Source organism: Eumetopias jubatus, unplaced genomic scaffold (assembly GCF_037043125.1).
Source record: "Eumetopias jubatus isolate StellerSeaLion01/CBP00866 unplaced genomic scaffold, mEumJub1_p1.0 scaffold_9, whole genome shotgun sequence".
Lineage (NCBI taxonomy): Eukaryota > Metazoa > Chordata > Mammalia > Carnivora > Otariidae > Eumetopias > Eumetopias jubatus.
Window position 1 is genome coordinate 64,844,683 of NW_028274815.1, and position 18,011 is coordinate 64,862,693.

Genomic DNA, 18,011 nt, shown 5'->3' on the forward strand with positions numbered 1-18,011 from the left:
TAGAAAAATTATGTTTGCTTGTTCTTTAACTGGAATTAATAACATCAATGGATACACTGAATGAATATGGAAGTTGGTATGTCCCCACGATGTGTCTTCATGAATATAGCAAGATTAAAAGAAAAGCTATATTTATCTTGATCACTTGAAATAAATGGTACTCTCTGATAAGCACTCTACAAAGTCTTGCTACCCTTTTAGCTGGTAAAGAGAATTTATGTGGTATTTTTAGCACCTCAACAGTCAAAACAAAATCCCAGAAACCTAAGCTTATCTTATATCCAAATTCACTATGCATCAGGAATTCGTAATTTGTTGACTATAAGAAGTAGGTGCCCAACTCCCAAACTTGGAAAGCTGGAAGACCCCTCTTCCTCAACACAGCATGCTAGAAAAGTCCCACCATTCTGTGCAATGAGTTAACTCCTTCAAACCTACTGAGGCCCTACTGGATTTTTCCAATCATGCAGGTTTCCCAGTGACAAGCTTAGATCTGAGGAGTCAAAAACATTTTAGTTCTAATGAAAATAGTGGTACCCAAATGGTGATTTTTCAAAGCTGTTGTGGACATGGAAATGAGAGACGTGAAATACAGCATCAGTAATACTAAAGGTTTTAGAGGGAAAATATATGCAATACACAATCACTCCAGGTTATTCAATGAGTCCAGGTTTTTTTTTCTTCTTTTCTCTCTCTCTGGCAGTGGTGATATCTTGTTTGAAAGAGTGCCTTTCACATTGGTCCTTTGTACTGGTTTCCAGACAAATGTTGCCTAATTCCAGGACAGGAACCTGCAGCATCTCCAAGTTTCCTCCACACAACCTTAAGAAAAGTAAAATACATAAGTAAATAAAAATAAGCGTCTTAATGGCCCCATCCACAAAGAGATTTGTGGTTTTTAAAGGGGGATCTATGAAGGGGCAAAGAGGAATGTGAAGACGAGACGAAATACCTCCATGAATGAGCTCAAACACAGTGAAATGTGATGGAAGTTTCTAACTCAGAAGAGCTGCACAGTAGAGGGAACTAGTAGGCTTTGTCAGCAATCAGCGTCAAAATTCAAGAAAGATGTGCCAACTTACTCTAGTTCATGAGTGGTCTTCAACTCCAGCTGTACACTGTGCACTTGAAGCTTACACAGTAACTCCCACTCGCAGACTGACTGCACTGGTAGAGGGGAGGCATCGTCATCTGTATTTTTTTTTTTAAAGCTCCTAATATAATTCTGTATAGCCAGAATTAAGAACACATGAGCAAGATCATCCTGGTTTCTATATCCTACATCTTGAACCAGGGATACCACAATGTTTAATCCACTAAGGAAAAGGAAGGAATTTTTGTTCTTGAGCTATTTAAGCCCTGAACTACTAGCTTTAGGGCCACTAGTAAATTTCCCTGGCTTTCCCAATAGAGTGGGGGACCCTCAGTCATAAATCTTAGCTACCAAATAGTATAAAATCTCAGATTAAGCAGAGAACATCCAAATGCAGGAAAAATATTAATACATTCAAGAATAAGTAGATACAATATAGCAAAAATTGGGTCATTTTAGAGGGACAATAGCAAAAGATGAGATTGAATATAAAGTAAAACCACGGAATTCACCAATGATATGCCAATATGCTAATGCTAATTGGAAAATGCACCCTCCTTCCCCCGATTAAGTCATTACCCTCCTTAGGATGATTCACTATAAAGATTATTTTCTTTCCCTAAAAATTTACATAGCTCTAACATGAATACACCAGTTGGTTCATTATTGATACTTTTTTTTTTGCATTTATTTTAAATACAGCAGATACTCTAGGGTCACCCAATACTATTCATTGTTATACATAAGAATATAAGGTTCTGTCTACCTTCACTCCTAAGCCAACGAAGCCATTCATCTTCTTGTGGACACAACTATGTGGCAGAAATGACCTGTCCTATTTGAAGAAGAGTGTACTAATGGTCTTTAAATAGTAGGAAAGGAATGATCTAGCAATGGAGGGCTCAAGCTGCCCACAAGGGAGTTGGGGAAATTCTCATTTCTTAATAGACAGTGAAAAGGTGCAAACACTGAATCAGGGAGCCAAGGGATGCTACGGACTTACCCTTTCTAGCCCTTACATGGTATATACAAATACAGCTGACCAGAATGCTTTGAATGTCTGAATCTATCCTCTGCTGCTAAGCCAAAGACCTCCAGGAGCACTGACACAAAGCATTAGGTGGTTACAACTCCAAACTGCAAGCACTCTCCAAGTATTCCATTGTAGGATACCATGGGCCTTAACCCTGAAATTACTATGTGGTGAAAGAGTCCAAAAAGGCAGAACTCTGAAACGAGCCAGTGATACTAAGGTAGACACAGAGTAGTGACTTGTTAACTAAAAGAATAGGTGGGTGTCTGAGTCCACCAGTCAAATATTTCAGCTGTTCTCAGGGAATTTACAAGAACCAAACAGACCTAAAAAAAAAAAAAACCATTATTACAAAAAGAAATATACTGCACTTTAAGAAACTGTAAATCTATTTTTGTGGCACAATTTGGGAAGGGAATAAAAGCACCTCTTACTAATCAACATGATGTTAACAGTCACTTCCTGTGACTCCTTGTATAGGTGTTGACAACTGAGCTCCAGGAGGAACACCAGAAACAGGCAAAACTTCCTATGCTAAGTTCTGAGTCTTCGAACTGATCTCACATTATAAGAAAACTTTCCATTTCTGTGACATTATCATAAAAGCACATAGTTCCTCTACTAGGTTTAACAACCTTAGCTTGTTTCTAAGAAATTATCTGTGAAAATTTCTCAAATCTGCTTTTCCCTTTATTCTCCAGTATGGACTATGTGTGTTCAATGTTCAAATAATTTGTAATGGTGACAAAAATATTTTAAATCAACATCTTTTTCTCTTAGCTTTTAATAAGTTTCCAAATGTAAGAGTGCTAATCATCAGATTGGTGTTGGCTTGCATGTTTTCCTCAAATTTTGGGAATCAAAGACAAAAGTAGACAAGCCCTCAAGAACTGCTAAAGGCAAACAAGGAGGGCAAGCTTTGGCTTCCTGAAAATACCTTCTACAGGGAAAAACACCACTGCCACTGCATATGGTCTCTTGAAGCATTTTTGGAAATATAGGCCTACAAAAAGATCAACACGAACTAATCGAGACCCAGTCCATTAATACGTTTCTTCTGTGACTAAGAAATGAATTTTCTAATGTCCAGAAGTCTTATATCTAAAACAAAAAGGCAAGAAAACAAGCAATCCTGACTTGTATTTTTACAGAACTTCACACATTTCTGGAAGATGCATTGCTTTTCATTCTTGGGGAAAGAAAATGGAAGTCCCCAGATTTACCCCGAGGACATCTGGGTATAGTCCTGACTTACTGTTCATTAGAGAACAATTGGAGCAAGCAACTTTATTTTGGGATTTTAGCTTCTTCAAACATAAAATGCAAATGTGGGGATCATATCCAGAGCTTCCTCTCCAGCATGCTTAGGGGCTGTGGTGAAACTCCATCTGAATTACAAAGGATCCTGTTGTACTATTTGGAGAACCACCTGCGGAATGATCACTGTGCTCCCTTCTAGTTCTAGAATTCCTAAAGTCTGAACTTTCTCATTCCATAGTCAACAGATGAGAAGCAAAAGGCTTTTTTTTTTTTTTTTTAAGGTGTGTGGCTTAACTTTTTTAATCTGAAGGAAATATTCAAATTGAAAACGCTAAGGATAGGCTGAAAAGCTACAGAAGGTGTGAAGAGTGGTGCATTGGGGGAAATTATGACTTCTCAAACCAATGACCTTTTGAAAACATGCAGGAAAGAAAAATAACTTGGAAAGAATTTCAAAAGAAAAACAGCTACAACACAAAGAAGCAGGAGACTAAAACTGTGGCCCCAGCACATATAAAATGCCCAGGGGTACTTAAAACATTTACTGGATTCCAAGAACACCTCAAGGAAGTAGATACATGAGAATATCTGGCTCTAATAGCTTAAAAGCATTTCTAAGCAATTTTGATAGCCTAATGGACAAAGAATATGAGGATAAAAGTACAATATAGAGCCAATTAAAATCAGTGCTTAATATAATCTGATTTTTGCTTTTAACAAATGTATTCCCCTATAATATTCTATTTAGCTTTTTAACAAACTTCAATTATATTCTGATTAAATGATATACCTATGCAAATTACTCAAAATTTAGCTAGGGATTAATAATAAAATCCAAATCACATTATTGATATGCATCAAAACAGCATGTCAAATTTTTTTTTTTTTAACTCTGTTCTGCTCTGATTTCTATGTGTCTATTCTTATCCACCACTGAAAGGTAAAGATACTACTTTGCAGGACATGAAGTGCCCATATCACATGATTTTTTTTTTTTTCCAAGTATGGTTATAAAAGTCTGAGGAAAGCTGTGTTTTATCACAGGTTTTTAAACACTGATTTTTAGGTACTGCTTAAAAGTATGAAACAGAAACCTATTTCTCAAAACTAGCACAATTATTTTAGACAATTTTTAAAAATGTTCATAGATCATTCTGGAATCCAGAATTGGCTGATTATCGCTTCCCTGAATATTTTATGACTGTTAATAAAACTGCACTAAAATATACTGAAGATAAAAACAAGGGGAATTAGTTTTGTTTTCACATAAAAATATAAAGGCATTTGGCCAGCATTTTAAAAAAGCAGGTATTCATAAAGTGGTAACTAAGCTATGATGGAGCTTTCAACACAGAATACACAATAAAGCACATTAAACTTACATTGCACATTTCTCTGACTATAGCTTTTTCTGTCTCACTAAGGTCATTTTCATACTCTTTACCCTGTTGACGATCTATAGTTTCCTGAACATCCAAGACCTGGATTTGTTGAAAAAGAAAAGCAAATTTCACATGGAAAAAAACTTGTTAGTTATGAATTAAACCATCAAAGAGCTCCACTTTGTAAAACCTTTGGTTTTCTCCTGTCTGCATATCAGAGTGGATTAATATATGGCAAAATCTTTTAAAATAGTGGATCTGAAATCTAAAAGGGATCAATTCTACTTGACTTTCAAATGGTCATGGAAAGCAATCTTATCACTAATAGTCAATTGAATGTATCTAATCATAGACATTAATGAATTTAGTTAATTGGGTCAAGATAACGTGACTATGTCAACCATTTGGAGAAATTCTCGCTCCACTGTAAAGGTAAGCAATATAATTAATGATCTGCCAAATAATCCAGATGATATGTAGACATGGCCTATAGAAAAGAGGACTAAAAGATACTGATAGGTGAAACTGGTCAGAACCCAGGAATATGTACATAAGAACTCGAATGAAAATGGACGCTACTGACATCACAGTTCTTGCCTGGACATGTTCCCAGGGCCTAGAAAAGGCCTATGCAAATGATAATATCAAAGAGAAAAACTGGCTCCTTACAGTGAAAACATTTGAGCAACACTTTATTTTTCATTAGAGCAAAGAAAGTGTTGGGATGAGATGCTCTTAAGCAATTTTAGAGGCCTATGATTCCACTTCACCATGTTATCTCTAAATGGATTCAAAACAGTATTTCTTCAAATAGGTCTATAAGGTTTTCATGCCATACTTTCTATAGGTCAAAAGGGGAGAAAACTTTGGTTTCGAGTGTTATTTTTCTCTATATCCACTTATAAGCCAAAGCACAATAGAGCAAAAAGACCCAAGAAAACAAAACCCCCAAAATAACACTTTTCATAAAAGCTCCTCCAAGAATCCCCACTGAACTGCGACATTGCTAAACTCCTTGGTTCTGTTGTCATCCTGGTCAATGCTGATGGTCACACCTAAAGATGTCACCTGAGAACTGGCACCAATGAACAGCTGAGCCAAAATAAATGAAACATGAAGTGGGACTTTCATGTCAAGTTCATAGTCTACATGGATATTTACTGGAGTTCAATCCTGCAATAATCTAATTCACAAACTACTCCCTCATTAACTCAAAACGTCTAGCCATTATTACTCTGTAGGTACTACTACTTTAAGGGAGGATATCACGGTAGGAAACAAGCCTCACCCTGCTACTCCGATTAGAGTCCGTTCACATTCTTTATACACTCAGAGGAAATCCTGACTACGCTCAGTGAATATTCATAGAAAACTCCTGGAACAAGCTCATTTGCCTACAAATTCAATTTCTAATGCACCTCAGAGAAGTGTACTTCAAAAATCAGTTAATTTCTACTAAATGAAGCTCCAATTAATAGCATGAATTTTAAAGCAAGATAAATGTGGTGTTACTACAAGTGGGCTAATTTCTCACACTGATTTACACTTTCCTCCCAAACCACAACCACAGAGTGTTTTTTGTTTTAAAGCCTAGAGATTTTGGGGGGGGGGGGTTGGAATCTATCAGAAGATGAGAAACTGAGCCATCGTTCTAATTCTTTCACAACAAAGAAACTTTGTTATAAATCAGCTCTAGGATCTGTGGGCTTTTAAAAACAAAATGCGTGAGTGGCTACATTTCTTCCTTTACATTGTGATATCCCTAAGATGCATTTACCACAGGCACATATTTCTGTTTCATGACACAGTTAACTCATGGAAGCAAACATATTCTGTATTCCAGAGCCTCCCCTTATGCTTCAGTTGCTCAGTACTACCCATCTGCTGAGTGAGGACACTTAACATGTTCTGATTATAACATAGTATCTTTCTCTCTTGAGATAAAAATTTTATATGAAAATTAGAGAACAAATTCAGAGAAAATTGAAGAGCTCCCCCTTGCCCTTCCCTTCCTTTTAGGCCATAGGAACACAGGTGCAATGAAAAATTGGGGAAAGATTGCAGTGCTATCCACTATGCTGATCTGATTCAAACTACACTTGCCATTTAATAAGGCAACAGGTGGAAACCGTTTTCAATCCGAAAAGCAGAGCAATGTGTTGCTGGAGTATGTGCAGATGCTAACACTACAGGATTGAAGCCACTCTTTTTATTTCTAGGATGCTTTTCAGATAGCTAGCGTCTGGTTCATGCTCAAGTAACAGCACGTTTAGCATGCTGCTCACGCTAAACTGCGTCCAAATGCTTCTGGCAGAGATCAAGATGGTGGTCAGTTGATAAATCGGCACCCCCCGGATACAGGGCAGCACCCCTCATTCTGGTGTGCCTTCCCACGCGAATTCCTCTCGGTTGCTCACTTGGTGAGTTATTCCAACCAAGACAAGATTGCACTGGCCACCAGCATGGTTCTGCTACCTTCCCTCATCCGCAAGCAGTATATGCTTGGGAGGAGCAACTCATTTCATGGAAGTTACAGCAAAATATGACTGAAGGAGCTAAGTCTCCTGCTAAAACCAAATCAAATGCATATTTTGAATTTCGTATCTGCTTATTTGCTTTATGCATGCCAAAGGAAGTGTGGCCCATTCCAAAAGAGTGCATCTCCAGGCTGCTGATAAATCATTCCAAAACCAAAAACATTTTAGTGAGGCTGTGAAATTCCTACGGCAAGTGTGGGACTGAAGCACGCTGCCTACTTTATGGCTCAGAAAGGTTTGATCAAGGCTATGTGTTAGGAATTACAGATGATTTGAAGGACAGTGATTCATACCCTGGAATTGATAAAATTTCAGTGAACTGTCCTAATTTTTTTTTTTATTGCCTGCATCAGTTTCTTCTCTTAGATAATATTTATATTTTTAATTTTACGTATGGTACTTATTTAGTGGAAAGCTCACTATTGGTAAAGAAAATAAATTTCAGCTAAATTTTTTTTTGAAGTCCTTGGAGGATCTGAAGTAAAAGCCAAAAATAAAACTAGCTTTCTGAATAAGACCCTCTATTTTCTAATACTCTATGGAAGAGCATTAACTAGAGTTTGAAGACCTAATTTCTATTTAATGAGGAATAGAGGAGGTTTTTAGTTCAAGATTTTCTTTCAGTTGGTTGCACCATGTACTTCAATTGCATGAAGAAAGAAAAATTGGGTATCCTTCCTTATTTTGGCCAACTCTTGACTCCCTCTTTTGAAGACATGCATGCTACGGACACTGCACATCAAATACCCAGAACGAGAGTTTACACATATAGATATACATGCACATCAGACTTCAACTTCGATGCAGATTGATATGAATCACATTACTCAAAACAAAATGATAAAACTAGAGATTTCAACCAGGAGTACTCAAACTCGTTTCAAAAAAAAATTATACTTCAAAAATTATAGTATCTACAGTTAAAACAAGACTGTGAGGACTACCAGACTATAGCGAACAAGCCACAACACAACTGAAGATCTGGATAAACGGTTGGACACAGTTGGTTACCTTAAGAGAATGTACCACGGGTTCAGGCTGCTGAGAAGGTGTGGTATGTCCACTGAAGCTAGCTGGAGAGTTGGGTGGACTGTTACTCCCATCAGCCCCTGATGACAACCTAAAAGAACCCTTAGTAGAAAATCAACAACTTTGTTATTAAAACAAAAGTCGTTTATAACTGCATAGATGTCATTCAGTATTCAATTTGCACTGCCAAATGAGAATCAGCCGCTTTAAGTTTTATCTAGCCTGTCCTAAGATGCTCTCAACCTGTTAACTGGAATACACTTGCTGCTTGACCAGCAAGAACGCTTAACCAAGAGCCATCTCTGTGCATGTCCAGATGTCATTTCTGATTTGCCAAAGAGAACAATGCCCCCTCAGGAATGCCCATTAAGAACATTTCAAGAATGATTTTTAATTAAAGATACTCAAGAGTAGGAAATTTGTGAGTTACTCAGCAGCTGAGTTAAACATGCTCACTCAGCAAGACAAATGCTATATTCCATAAGTCTCAGAAAATACGCACACATCACCTTCTGCATTGGAGAAACGGTGTGTCTTATAAAACCCTTCTTCAAACTCAGCATTTTCTTTAAGGAAGAATTAGTTTTTGTTTTTTTAAAAAGTAACTATGGCCACAAATTACATATTTGTACTTTAGTGACTCTTTGACTTCATTGCTGAAAAACCAGCACTTGGGCATGTTTAACTTGGCCTACGAGACTCATAGTCACCCATACAGGAACTGGGAAAAAGGAAAACTTCAGTTATGTACCCTCCTAGAAAAAGCAGCCAAATGGGAATTTTCCAAACCTGTTTTTATGGAGATCATGACACTCGAAGGGCCTGATTTTAGTTTCTGTCCAACAAATCTACATATTTTCTTCATGCCTAACAGATTAATAACTGCCCCATTTACCTTGATCTTATGACTCTAATACCCTGAGAAGGAGCCACTGAAGATGGCTTCATAAATGGAAGACAACTGCGATTAGGGACATTTATTTTCCAGCACCTACAGAAGAACTTCTGTGTTGTGCATTTTGGGATGGGAGGGAAAATCTGAGAGCAGCAACAGTTATAAGTATGGGTTTTATGCAGACCATACTATTTGTAGAGAAATTGACAGTTCTCATTGATTTTTACAAAGATTATCATTTTTGCAATTTGGAGTATCTTCCCCCTTCCCTTGTCACTGTCCTGAAGGCTATCCTTGCCACCTCACAAGCCAACTGGAGCCATGTTCTTTTCCACGCTCAAAGAATTATGCAATCAAATCAGGCCCTGCCGCCACCCTCACTAGCCACCAGGGAGAAGCAGCTGTGGAATAGGACATTTAGGGGACCTCTCCAGCTCTGTCCTCCACTGCTACTAATAATTATGTTAATAGCAGGCGATGACATAGGAAAGCCAATTATAATAGCCCCAACACCTTCTGGGGGAAAAATGTCCATCTTTTCCTGTATTTGTAATTCAGATCAAATCGGACATAATAGTGCCCGATACAAATAATAGGGAACTTATTAGAAATTTAAAGGTGGTGAAGGGGCCTACCATCCCCCAGCCCCCAACATCACCACCAGATCTTGGACATCCTCTTACTCTGTAGAGATGAAATGTTTCCAAAATGAAGCAGTTCTAAAGGAAGCTCTTCTTGTCTGAATAGCTCTGGTCCCCTACTATTCTCTTTCCCTACCTGCTACCACCCTTAGGAATGGTTTTGAAAAGGCCTCTGAGGTGAATGCGGAGTTCACTGCGAACTTCTCATTTAGGACCCAGCAACGCAAAGCAGTCGGCCCTCTGCCTGGTAATCCCACTGGGCAGGCCGTTATTCTCGGCTATCCCTCCTTTCAACTCTTCCTTTCCAACCTCCTGCTGCCCAGCCCTTCTGTTTCAAATGTTCCCCTCCCAAACTGGCAAGATGATAGGCATATCAATTCTAGCATGCTTTTGCTTGGGCATGGGGCCTTCGATCTTTCAGGGCATTTAGATTTAGAAGAATTTCTAAAATTAATAACTGCTTTCCCTAAACCAAATCCTTTGGGTAAATTGGCATTGTTTAAACTTGAGGAGAGTCCTGTTCTTCCCTTAAACACTCTTTTATTTTTTTAAATAACAACAGTAGCTAAAGTCGGAACTGCACAGTGGGGAAAACTCATTCAAGGATTAAAGTTCTACTTCAGGTCTTCTTGGTAAGCCAAGGACTAGGTCACTGGAAAGATCAAGGTTCATATTTCACGTGGTTATTGTAAAGTCGTAGAGGTAAGCAAATGCCTGGTAAAGTTGTACACCAATGTGTGCTCCGTCGCTTTCTAGATTATAACACAATCAAGCACTTCATTCTATCACATCCCATTTAATTATTCTAAAATAAAAGGCTATATATATCTTTGTGACTGATATCTGGAGAATTATCTACTACTCTCAGTTGACTAATACATTTTCACGTAACTTTTTTTAAAATATGCTGAGTGAAATGCTAGTGAAACAACTGATTTTAAACAGTCCCTTGCAATTTATTACAATAACATTAAGCCTGTTTAGTTTAAACTGTAACTTGGCTGGCTCAGGAGACAGGGAATTTAAAAGGAAAATCTTAATAAAATTGGAAATGTGACTCCCAACTCCCGGGTTGCTTGTTTCCAAACGACACGGGATTGCATAGTGCACACATCACCTCTTGGGTCAGCGAGCACTTTTAAAGGGCAAGGAATAGTTTTCTGGGCTGGTCTGCAGACGATTCATTTTCATGGCCATGGACCTTTTAAACTCCTTTTCATGAAAGGTGCAGGGTACCTTTGTTCTTCTCCAGTGCTTGCGGTTCTTCAACTTTCAACCCCAAGTTCAGGAAAAAAAAAAAAAAAACACTGACGCTGACCGATTAGGAGATGAACGACTGTACTCCCAGCTTCCCTCCCCAGATTCAGACACACACAGCAAGTTTCTTCCGTGTGCACAGATTTACTCTCTCCCCCCACCCCGCCCAGTGTAACTTTTCCTCTAGCGACAAAAGCCATCTGTATGCACAAGCAAATGCAGCAGCCGACTCATCTTCACTCACCGGGAGAGTGGGCAGGCATCTTCCTATTCCTCGGCACCCTTGCCACCACTGCAAGACCCGCCGGGCTCTGGGACCCCAGCCTTTCTCCATATTTGAGCTGTTTCTAGTTGGAGGTTGCCTTCTATTCTGGGTGGCCTTATATTTGGAACAATATAGTACAATCACTCAGAAAAATACTCTTTCCCAAGTCTCAAGAAAGCAGATAGAACAAGAAGCTTAATGAAATGAACCACAATGACCACAATGGCAAGCTGTAACATGCACCTCGAATTAGGGGAAAAATTAAAATAACAACAAAGTCCTATTAGAGCTAATACTGATCTTTTAAAAAAGGTTTTGACTCTTAAGCTATCGAAAAGAGGTAGATGATAATGCCAAAAATCCAAAACAAAACAAAAAACCACTGAAGCTACTTAGACAACTTTGTCTTGTTGGTTTTACTTGTGAGAAACAGAATTAACTGTTAAGTCTTCCTAGTGTTTAAAAACTGTGTAACTTCAGAACTTAACAGAAATTATTCAAAATGCAATTGGGAGCACTATGCTCTTTTGTTAAGAAACACGAGGTGGGTACATCTATTCAGTAATACTTAGAAAAACTGGCACTGTATCAAATTCTCAGCAACATTTGTGTACATTGAAGAGTATGTAACTAGCTAAGAGGTCATCGCTGCATTAAAATAACTATTTTACATGGGACGTATACATCGTTATCAAAATTTCTATTAATCAGTTAATCTCCAAATTTCTATACTGGTTAGAACTAGAGATAGCAGATAAATAATTTTCCCCTAATTTTCAGTTTTTTTCTATGACTAAACAGCATAATTTTATTAAAATTATCAAAAGCAAAATGAACTCACTTGAACAATTTCCTGCCCCTGACAACGTTCACTAAGACCCTTATCTAGGTGTGCTATGTCCTAAGGAATAAGCATTGTTTTTAAACATAGAAAATTCACCAAATAGTCCCCAAATTCCAGTGTCTGAATGTATAATTTTAGGACGCTAAAAAATGACAACATAATTTTTCAGTTCCCACTGATCTCTTTTCCTAGAAGCATGTACTGTGTTAATAGCACTGGTCTAATTTTCACTCTTCTCCAATGTCTGGAGGTTGAACAATGAAAAAAGAGTAATGATGACCAGCAGTTGGTACTGGCAAATCTCTCTTCTGAATCTATGGAATCAGTGGAACCAGTTACCTATTAAATAAGTCAGCCACACATATTCCTCACATATAACAGAAAATTATGTATCTGGATTATGATGATCATTTCATTGTAAGCAACACGGATTTGAACATGGCTCTTTCAGTGATCGTCTCATGTGTCAGTGTCTAATTTCTTCCCATCAAAAGAATTCTATCCAATAATTTGGAATATGGTTTATGGCCCAAAATCCACCTCTCCCCACAACATGCATAGTTCTATTATTGAGATGATCGTTAAAAAGTAACTGCCTTTTTCTTTTGTTTTACAAATGAGTCCTATCTTCCAGATTTGGTTCCCTTCATTACTTAAACATCTCTCAGATCTTATGTTTTCGGATTCAGTGACTGAGGATGACATATAGGGATTCCTCCTTTCGTTCTTCCTTAATCTGTAGCGAGATTGAATCTCAATGTCTCTCCATTATAACAAGCTCATTATCATAACCATGAAATCTAAAGTAACATCTACAGCCATTTAGAGGCCTGCCGGAAGGAGTGGCCCTTTAGCTACAATCTTTCCCCACTTTTGTAAAGTAGATACAACATGAAATAATAGCTGTGCCTTTCAGCATCTTGTAAACGGTTCTTTTAAGACATTAAATACAGATTACATATAGTATTAATCTGATAAGAGGGGGCAATATACATGGGCCAGATTTTTGTGGAAGAATAAACTACTTGGTGATATAACCATTTTAAAGGGAAAGATACTCTTAGAATCAGGATTATTGACTTTCTACTCATGTTGGCAACTTAAAAAAAACAAAAAAACAAAAAAACAACTCCAGGTCATGGAAAAATGTGTTCTGGACTGGTCATCATTTTGACCTTCAAGTAAACTGAATGGTATTTATGTGCTAATGAAAGCTTAGCTCTCTGCTAGCTCTATATAATCGTAAATGACGCTCTTTTCTGAAGGTTACTTCATAAAACATAATAAGCCTAACTCTGTAGGTAGAATTGTTTTTGGCAATTCAGAGCTTGAAGTGGGGGAACACAGATTCTGGCCATCAACTGGGAGAACAACTCCAAACCTTAAAAAAAGTCACTATTTTCTGAGGAGTGCTATTTTGCTTAGTTTTGTTTTCTTCAGTTTTCCAAAATTCCAAGTTTATAAAGAATGCCCAAATGATCTTCTATTCCCCTAGAAATCAGCTACTTTATATCCAGGTATGTAGAGTAACCCATAAATTAATTGAGGTAGCAGGAGGACCCACTCTAAATGCTAATAGCAAAGTAATGCTCTGTGTCAAGACTGCGTGGGAGGTAAATTACAGATTACTTACTATGTGGTAAGTACTCATTATAGAAATCATGAAATCTAGTGCTATAAGCAAACACCCTAGATCAAGACACAAAAATATCCCTTACTATCACTGAAGAAGATAAAATGTATTGGTACTGTTATGCTTTTAATCACATGTTATTTGGAAGATGTTTTTCCAAGAAAATTGAGACGAGATATTTTCTAATATTGTCCTTACAATAACAGACTTCTCAGAATTAAGGGAACAAAAGAAGCCACTCAAATTTCTTAAAAGATCATCTAAACAAGAAAATATATTACTTATGGTCTCATTGAGTAAAATTCTTATACTTCATAATAGGGGTTTTAAGAGAACCAACAAGATGAAGCTATTGTGATCAAGTTGTTTCTTGCTATTTTATGGTTATATTTTATTATTTTAATTAACATTCTAGAAGTTTCCATTCTTTGGCCTTACAGAAGTACATATTAAAAAAGTTTTTAACACAAAAATTATGTTTTTAGATTTTATCATACAAAATACAGGCTTCTCACTTAGATACAAATCAGATGTAATGCATTTATAACAAACTTTAAATCGCGGCCCTCTTACCTATTATAGGAAGCCAACTATGGAAAGCTAAAGATTGATCAGCTAACGTGCTTTCCTGTTAGTTAAAGATGTTCAATATTTAATAAGATCCAAAGCTAGGTCAAACTATCAAATAGTGCATCAGAATGCATACCTAGTTTAGGAAAGAGGAGGAATTTTCTTTCCTTATTATGGGACACAGGGAAATGCTTTGCTTAATTTCATCAGGAATTTGACCAGTCTTCGTTCTGACATACTACAAAATTGCACTAGCACACAAACAGAAGCTTTAGAGGTTACCTTGACAAACCTGTGAATGAGCTTAGAAATGCTAAGAGAACCTCTGCTTTGCTCTAATGCATGATATTTAGTTGACTGTATTCAAACAAAAGTACATTTTTAAAATTTATATGAACTAAAGTAAGGAATCTATTCAATACTGATTTAAAATATTAAGTAATTTCCTGGATTGATAGCTACTCATTTATTCACTTAAATATTTACTAAGCACCTACCAAAGGTAACATCCCATGCTATGCCAGGTAGATATCTAATCCAGTAACTTTTGTAGAAAGAGCAGCCCAGTAAGTTCAAGTCATGGACTCCAGGGGGTCACACTGCTTGGGCTCAGATTCTTAATCAGACAGCTGGCAGGTGTGTGACCTCCCTGAGCCTCAGTTTCCCCATCTATAAAGTGTGGGTAATTATGGTACAATGGTACCTCACTCGATGAGGCTTTTTATACAAAAAGAGCTCTTAAAACAGCACCTCGCCTACATTAAGTGCGCTGCAGCTGTTTGTTGTCCTTATCATGAATGTGTTTGCTTATCAACACGTTTTATAATTTATTTGTCAACCTACTTTCATATGCTTATTATTGAGAGTAGTTCTCGACCTGGGGTGAGCTGGCCCTCCAACGGGGACATCAGGCAAAAATGCAGACATTTTTCAGTTGTTAAAATTGGGCGAGTTCTACGGGCATTTATGGGTTGAGGCCAAAGATGCTGCTGAATGCCAGGACGGCCCCCACAACAAAGAATTATCCAGGTCAACAGTGCTCAAGTTGAGAAACTCCAATTTAGAGAAGGACAACTGTGTTGGAAAACGGCAAAGCCAAATTTCTGATGACAGCTTCATAGATTTTGCAGATGAGGATAAGTCGCCCCTATGATTTGGAGCTTGTGATGATTTTAAAGGAAACTCTCAGCTTCAGCCCTCAAGTGGTCTAACTATAAAGACATCTATCTTCCAACCCCAAATAGGAAATGGCTCTTTCTAACAGAAGGGAAAGAATTAAAAATACCCCAAACATCCTACTGGTAACAAGGCTAGCAGAAAAAGAATACAAATGGGCAACACAGGGCAGTGGTCCAAAGGACAAAGAGCTCTCTGAGAGGAGACAGAGAGCATGTTGCAAGCACCTTAAGAATCGAGACATCAATCCCACAGAGAATAAAAGTGGCAGAAGGCGCTTTGTGGAAATGATGAAATAAAGCTTCCTTAGCAATATGGCAGGTAGAGATTCTGCACTCAATTTTAAGCAGTCACACTAGGAAAGAATACATTTGCCAGCAAATAGAAATGAGGGCCCCGACCGTGAAACAACATCCCGGGGCAGATGAGAGCATCATGTGATGTGCAGAGGGAATCAGAAATCCCTACCCAACCAGCAACCACTCTGTCCTTCATATGTGGCAAAGGGTTGTACTCTATTTATGGGCTTGCCGCCTCAACAGGTAGAAGACTTCCTGAGGGCGTGGCTGAGTCCTCAGAGTACTCAGCCACTGAGCTCCTGCTACCTGTTAGGACTCTCCGGATTGCTGTCATTTCAAAAGACTATTAAGACTAGCTAATATGAGCTCCTACTACAACATGTTAATACCTATTAAGACACTAACTGTTGGCCTGGTGCTGTTCTCAGTAATTGAATAATTTATGCTCCATAATTTTTGTGTTGCGGTCTCAGAGATCTCCTATTCTATGTACCCGCTGCTTAGTTCCTGGGCTGCAAAGAGATCCTGGGGAGGATCCAGTTGTCTGGAATGGCTCAGAGTCTGGGAGGCATCGGAATAAAAGTGTGTTAATGTTAGTAACTGATACAGATGAACCAGTGTATACCAGCTGAACATCAGCTCTGTGCTCATTTGACTTTCTCCATTCAAGGCACATAACTGTGGCCACAAGTTACTTGAAGTCTGCATCTAGAATTATAACTCAAGGATTTTGAAACTTTGCATTTTACAAAGTCTCCTAAAGAATCTGTTGAGAATTACTGACAATTCACTTTGGAAAAATTTAAGAGTCATGCTCTAAATGAAATACGATAGGGTTCCAGATAAATACAGTTGCCAAGAGAATAGTATTTCCTGTTCTAACTTTCTTCTATTTGAGTTTGGGTTCGGCGATACTTTTCTGGATCTCATGCTTTTCTTGATAACCATACCAGTGTGATCCAGGATGTCCCTCTTTTGGTTCTGGTTTCTATTCATTCATATTCATAATTCTCTCTTCCTCTCTCATCCGGAATAGGTATCTTAAAAACTTGCTTTGGGGTGCCTGGGTGGCTCAGTCGTTAAGCGTCTGCCTTCGGCTCAGGTCATGATCCCAGAGTCCTGGGATCCAGCCCTGCATCGGGCTCCCTGCTCCGCAGGAAGCCTGCTTCTCCCTCTCCCACCCCCCCCACCCCCGCTTGTGTTCCCTCTTTCGCTGTGTCTCTGTCAAATAAAATCTTAAAAAAAAAAAAAAAACCAAAAACTTGCTTCAATCCTGGCTTTGCTGATGCACAAGTAATGATCATGTGGACTTTACTTTCATTGTTTGACAGATGAGTATAATTACTCTGACCACTCACCTTAAGGTGAACTGATAATCTGGTTCATAGCGCAATTTTAAGCCCTATCACTTTTTAGAGTAAGATTTCATGTTTCTTTGAGCTCCTTGAGGTCATTGTACTTGACTTTTACTATCATTGCAATAGTGATGATTAGTACCCTAGCTGCACATAGTAGTTGCTCAATAAAGTTATATTATTGGATGGTCAAAATCTAGGTGTGAGACTGTGGCTTTTCCTTTATCATCTCAAGAACAGTTATGTCAATGCTTTACTTGTGTGTCTATACATTTGGTAATTAGAAGCCACTCAACTACTTGTCAAGTAACTAAAGCACACTTCTAGAGTGCTAGCTTGGCCCGAATCAAGAAGTGAAACTCCATTTCTGTGATGGTCCATATTTTGGCAAGTTAAACTCCAACTAAATTCCCATTATTTTTTTTTCCTTCTCATTAGCCAGTTAACTCATATTTGACCAAAATAAAGTCATCCTGAAAATCTTGAATCGCTTCTATTTCTAAAGCTACAGTAAAGCTCAAATATGCTAAAATAGCAACTGAAAGGATCAGTTAGGGATGGTTAGTAGACCAAAAGTAGAAATAGACTTGTGACCAGGGCATCCAAAGTATATGCTGGTTCTCATCAAAATCATTACATAATGCCAAACATCAAGTGGTAAAAAATGAAATATCATCAAAAGAGATACTATTCTCAACTTCTTTAAGTGTAGGCCAATCTCTCAGTATCCCCGTGTTCCCAG

General features: G+C 38.0%; 1 protein-coding gene across 6 annotated transcripts in view; it reads right to left on the minus strand.

Moving 5' to 3' along the window:
* Positions 1-732: 732 nt before the first annotated feature.
* The window catches only part of CCDC85A (coiled-coil domain containing 85A), a 205,944-nt gene continuing 188,665 nt past the window's right edge, over positions 733-18,011 (minus strand). Inside the window, exons 4-7 of one of the 6 annotated variants that reach the window (XM_028089969.1) lie at positions 11,372-11,506; positions 8,317-8,436; positions 4,769-4,867; positions 733-822 (exon numbers count right to left, since the gene is read on the minus strand). In XM_028089969.1, coding sequence (XP_027945770.1) covers positions 733-822; positions 4,769-4,867; positions 8,317-8,436; positions 11,372-11,506 — 444 coding nt within the window. The remainder of the gene's footprint in view (positions 823-4,768; positions 4,868-8,316; positions 8,437-11,371; positions 11,507-18,011) is intronic. The other 5 variants (XM_028089971.1, XM_028089970.1, XM_028089972.1 and 2 more) reach the window with 5 other exon arrangements.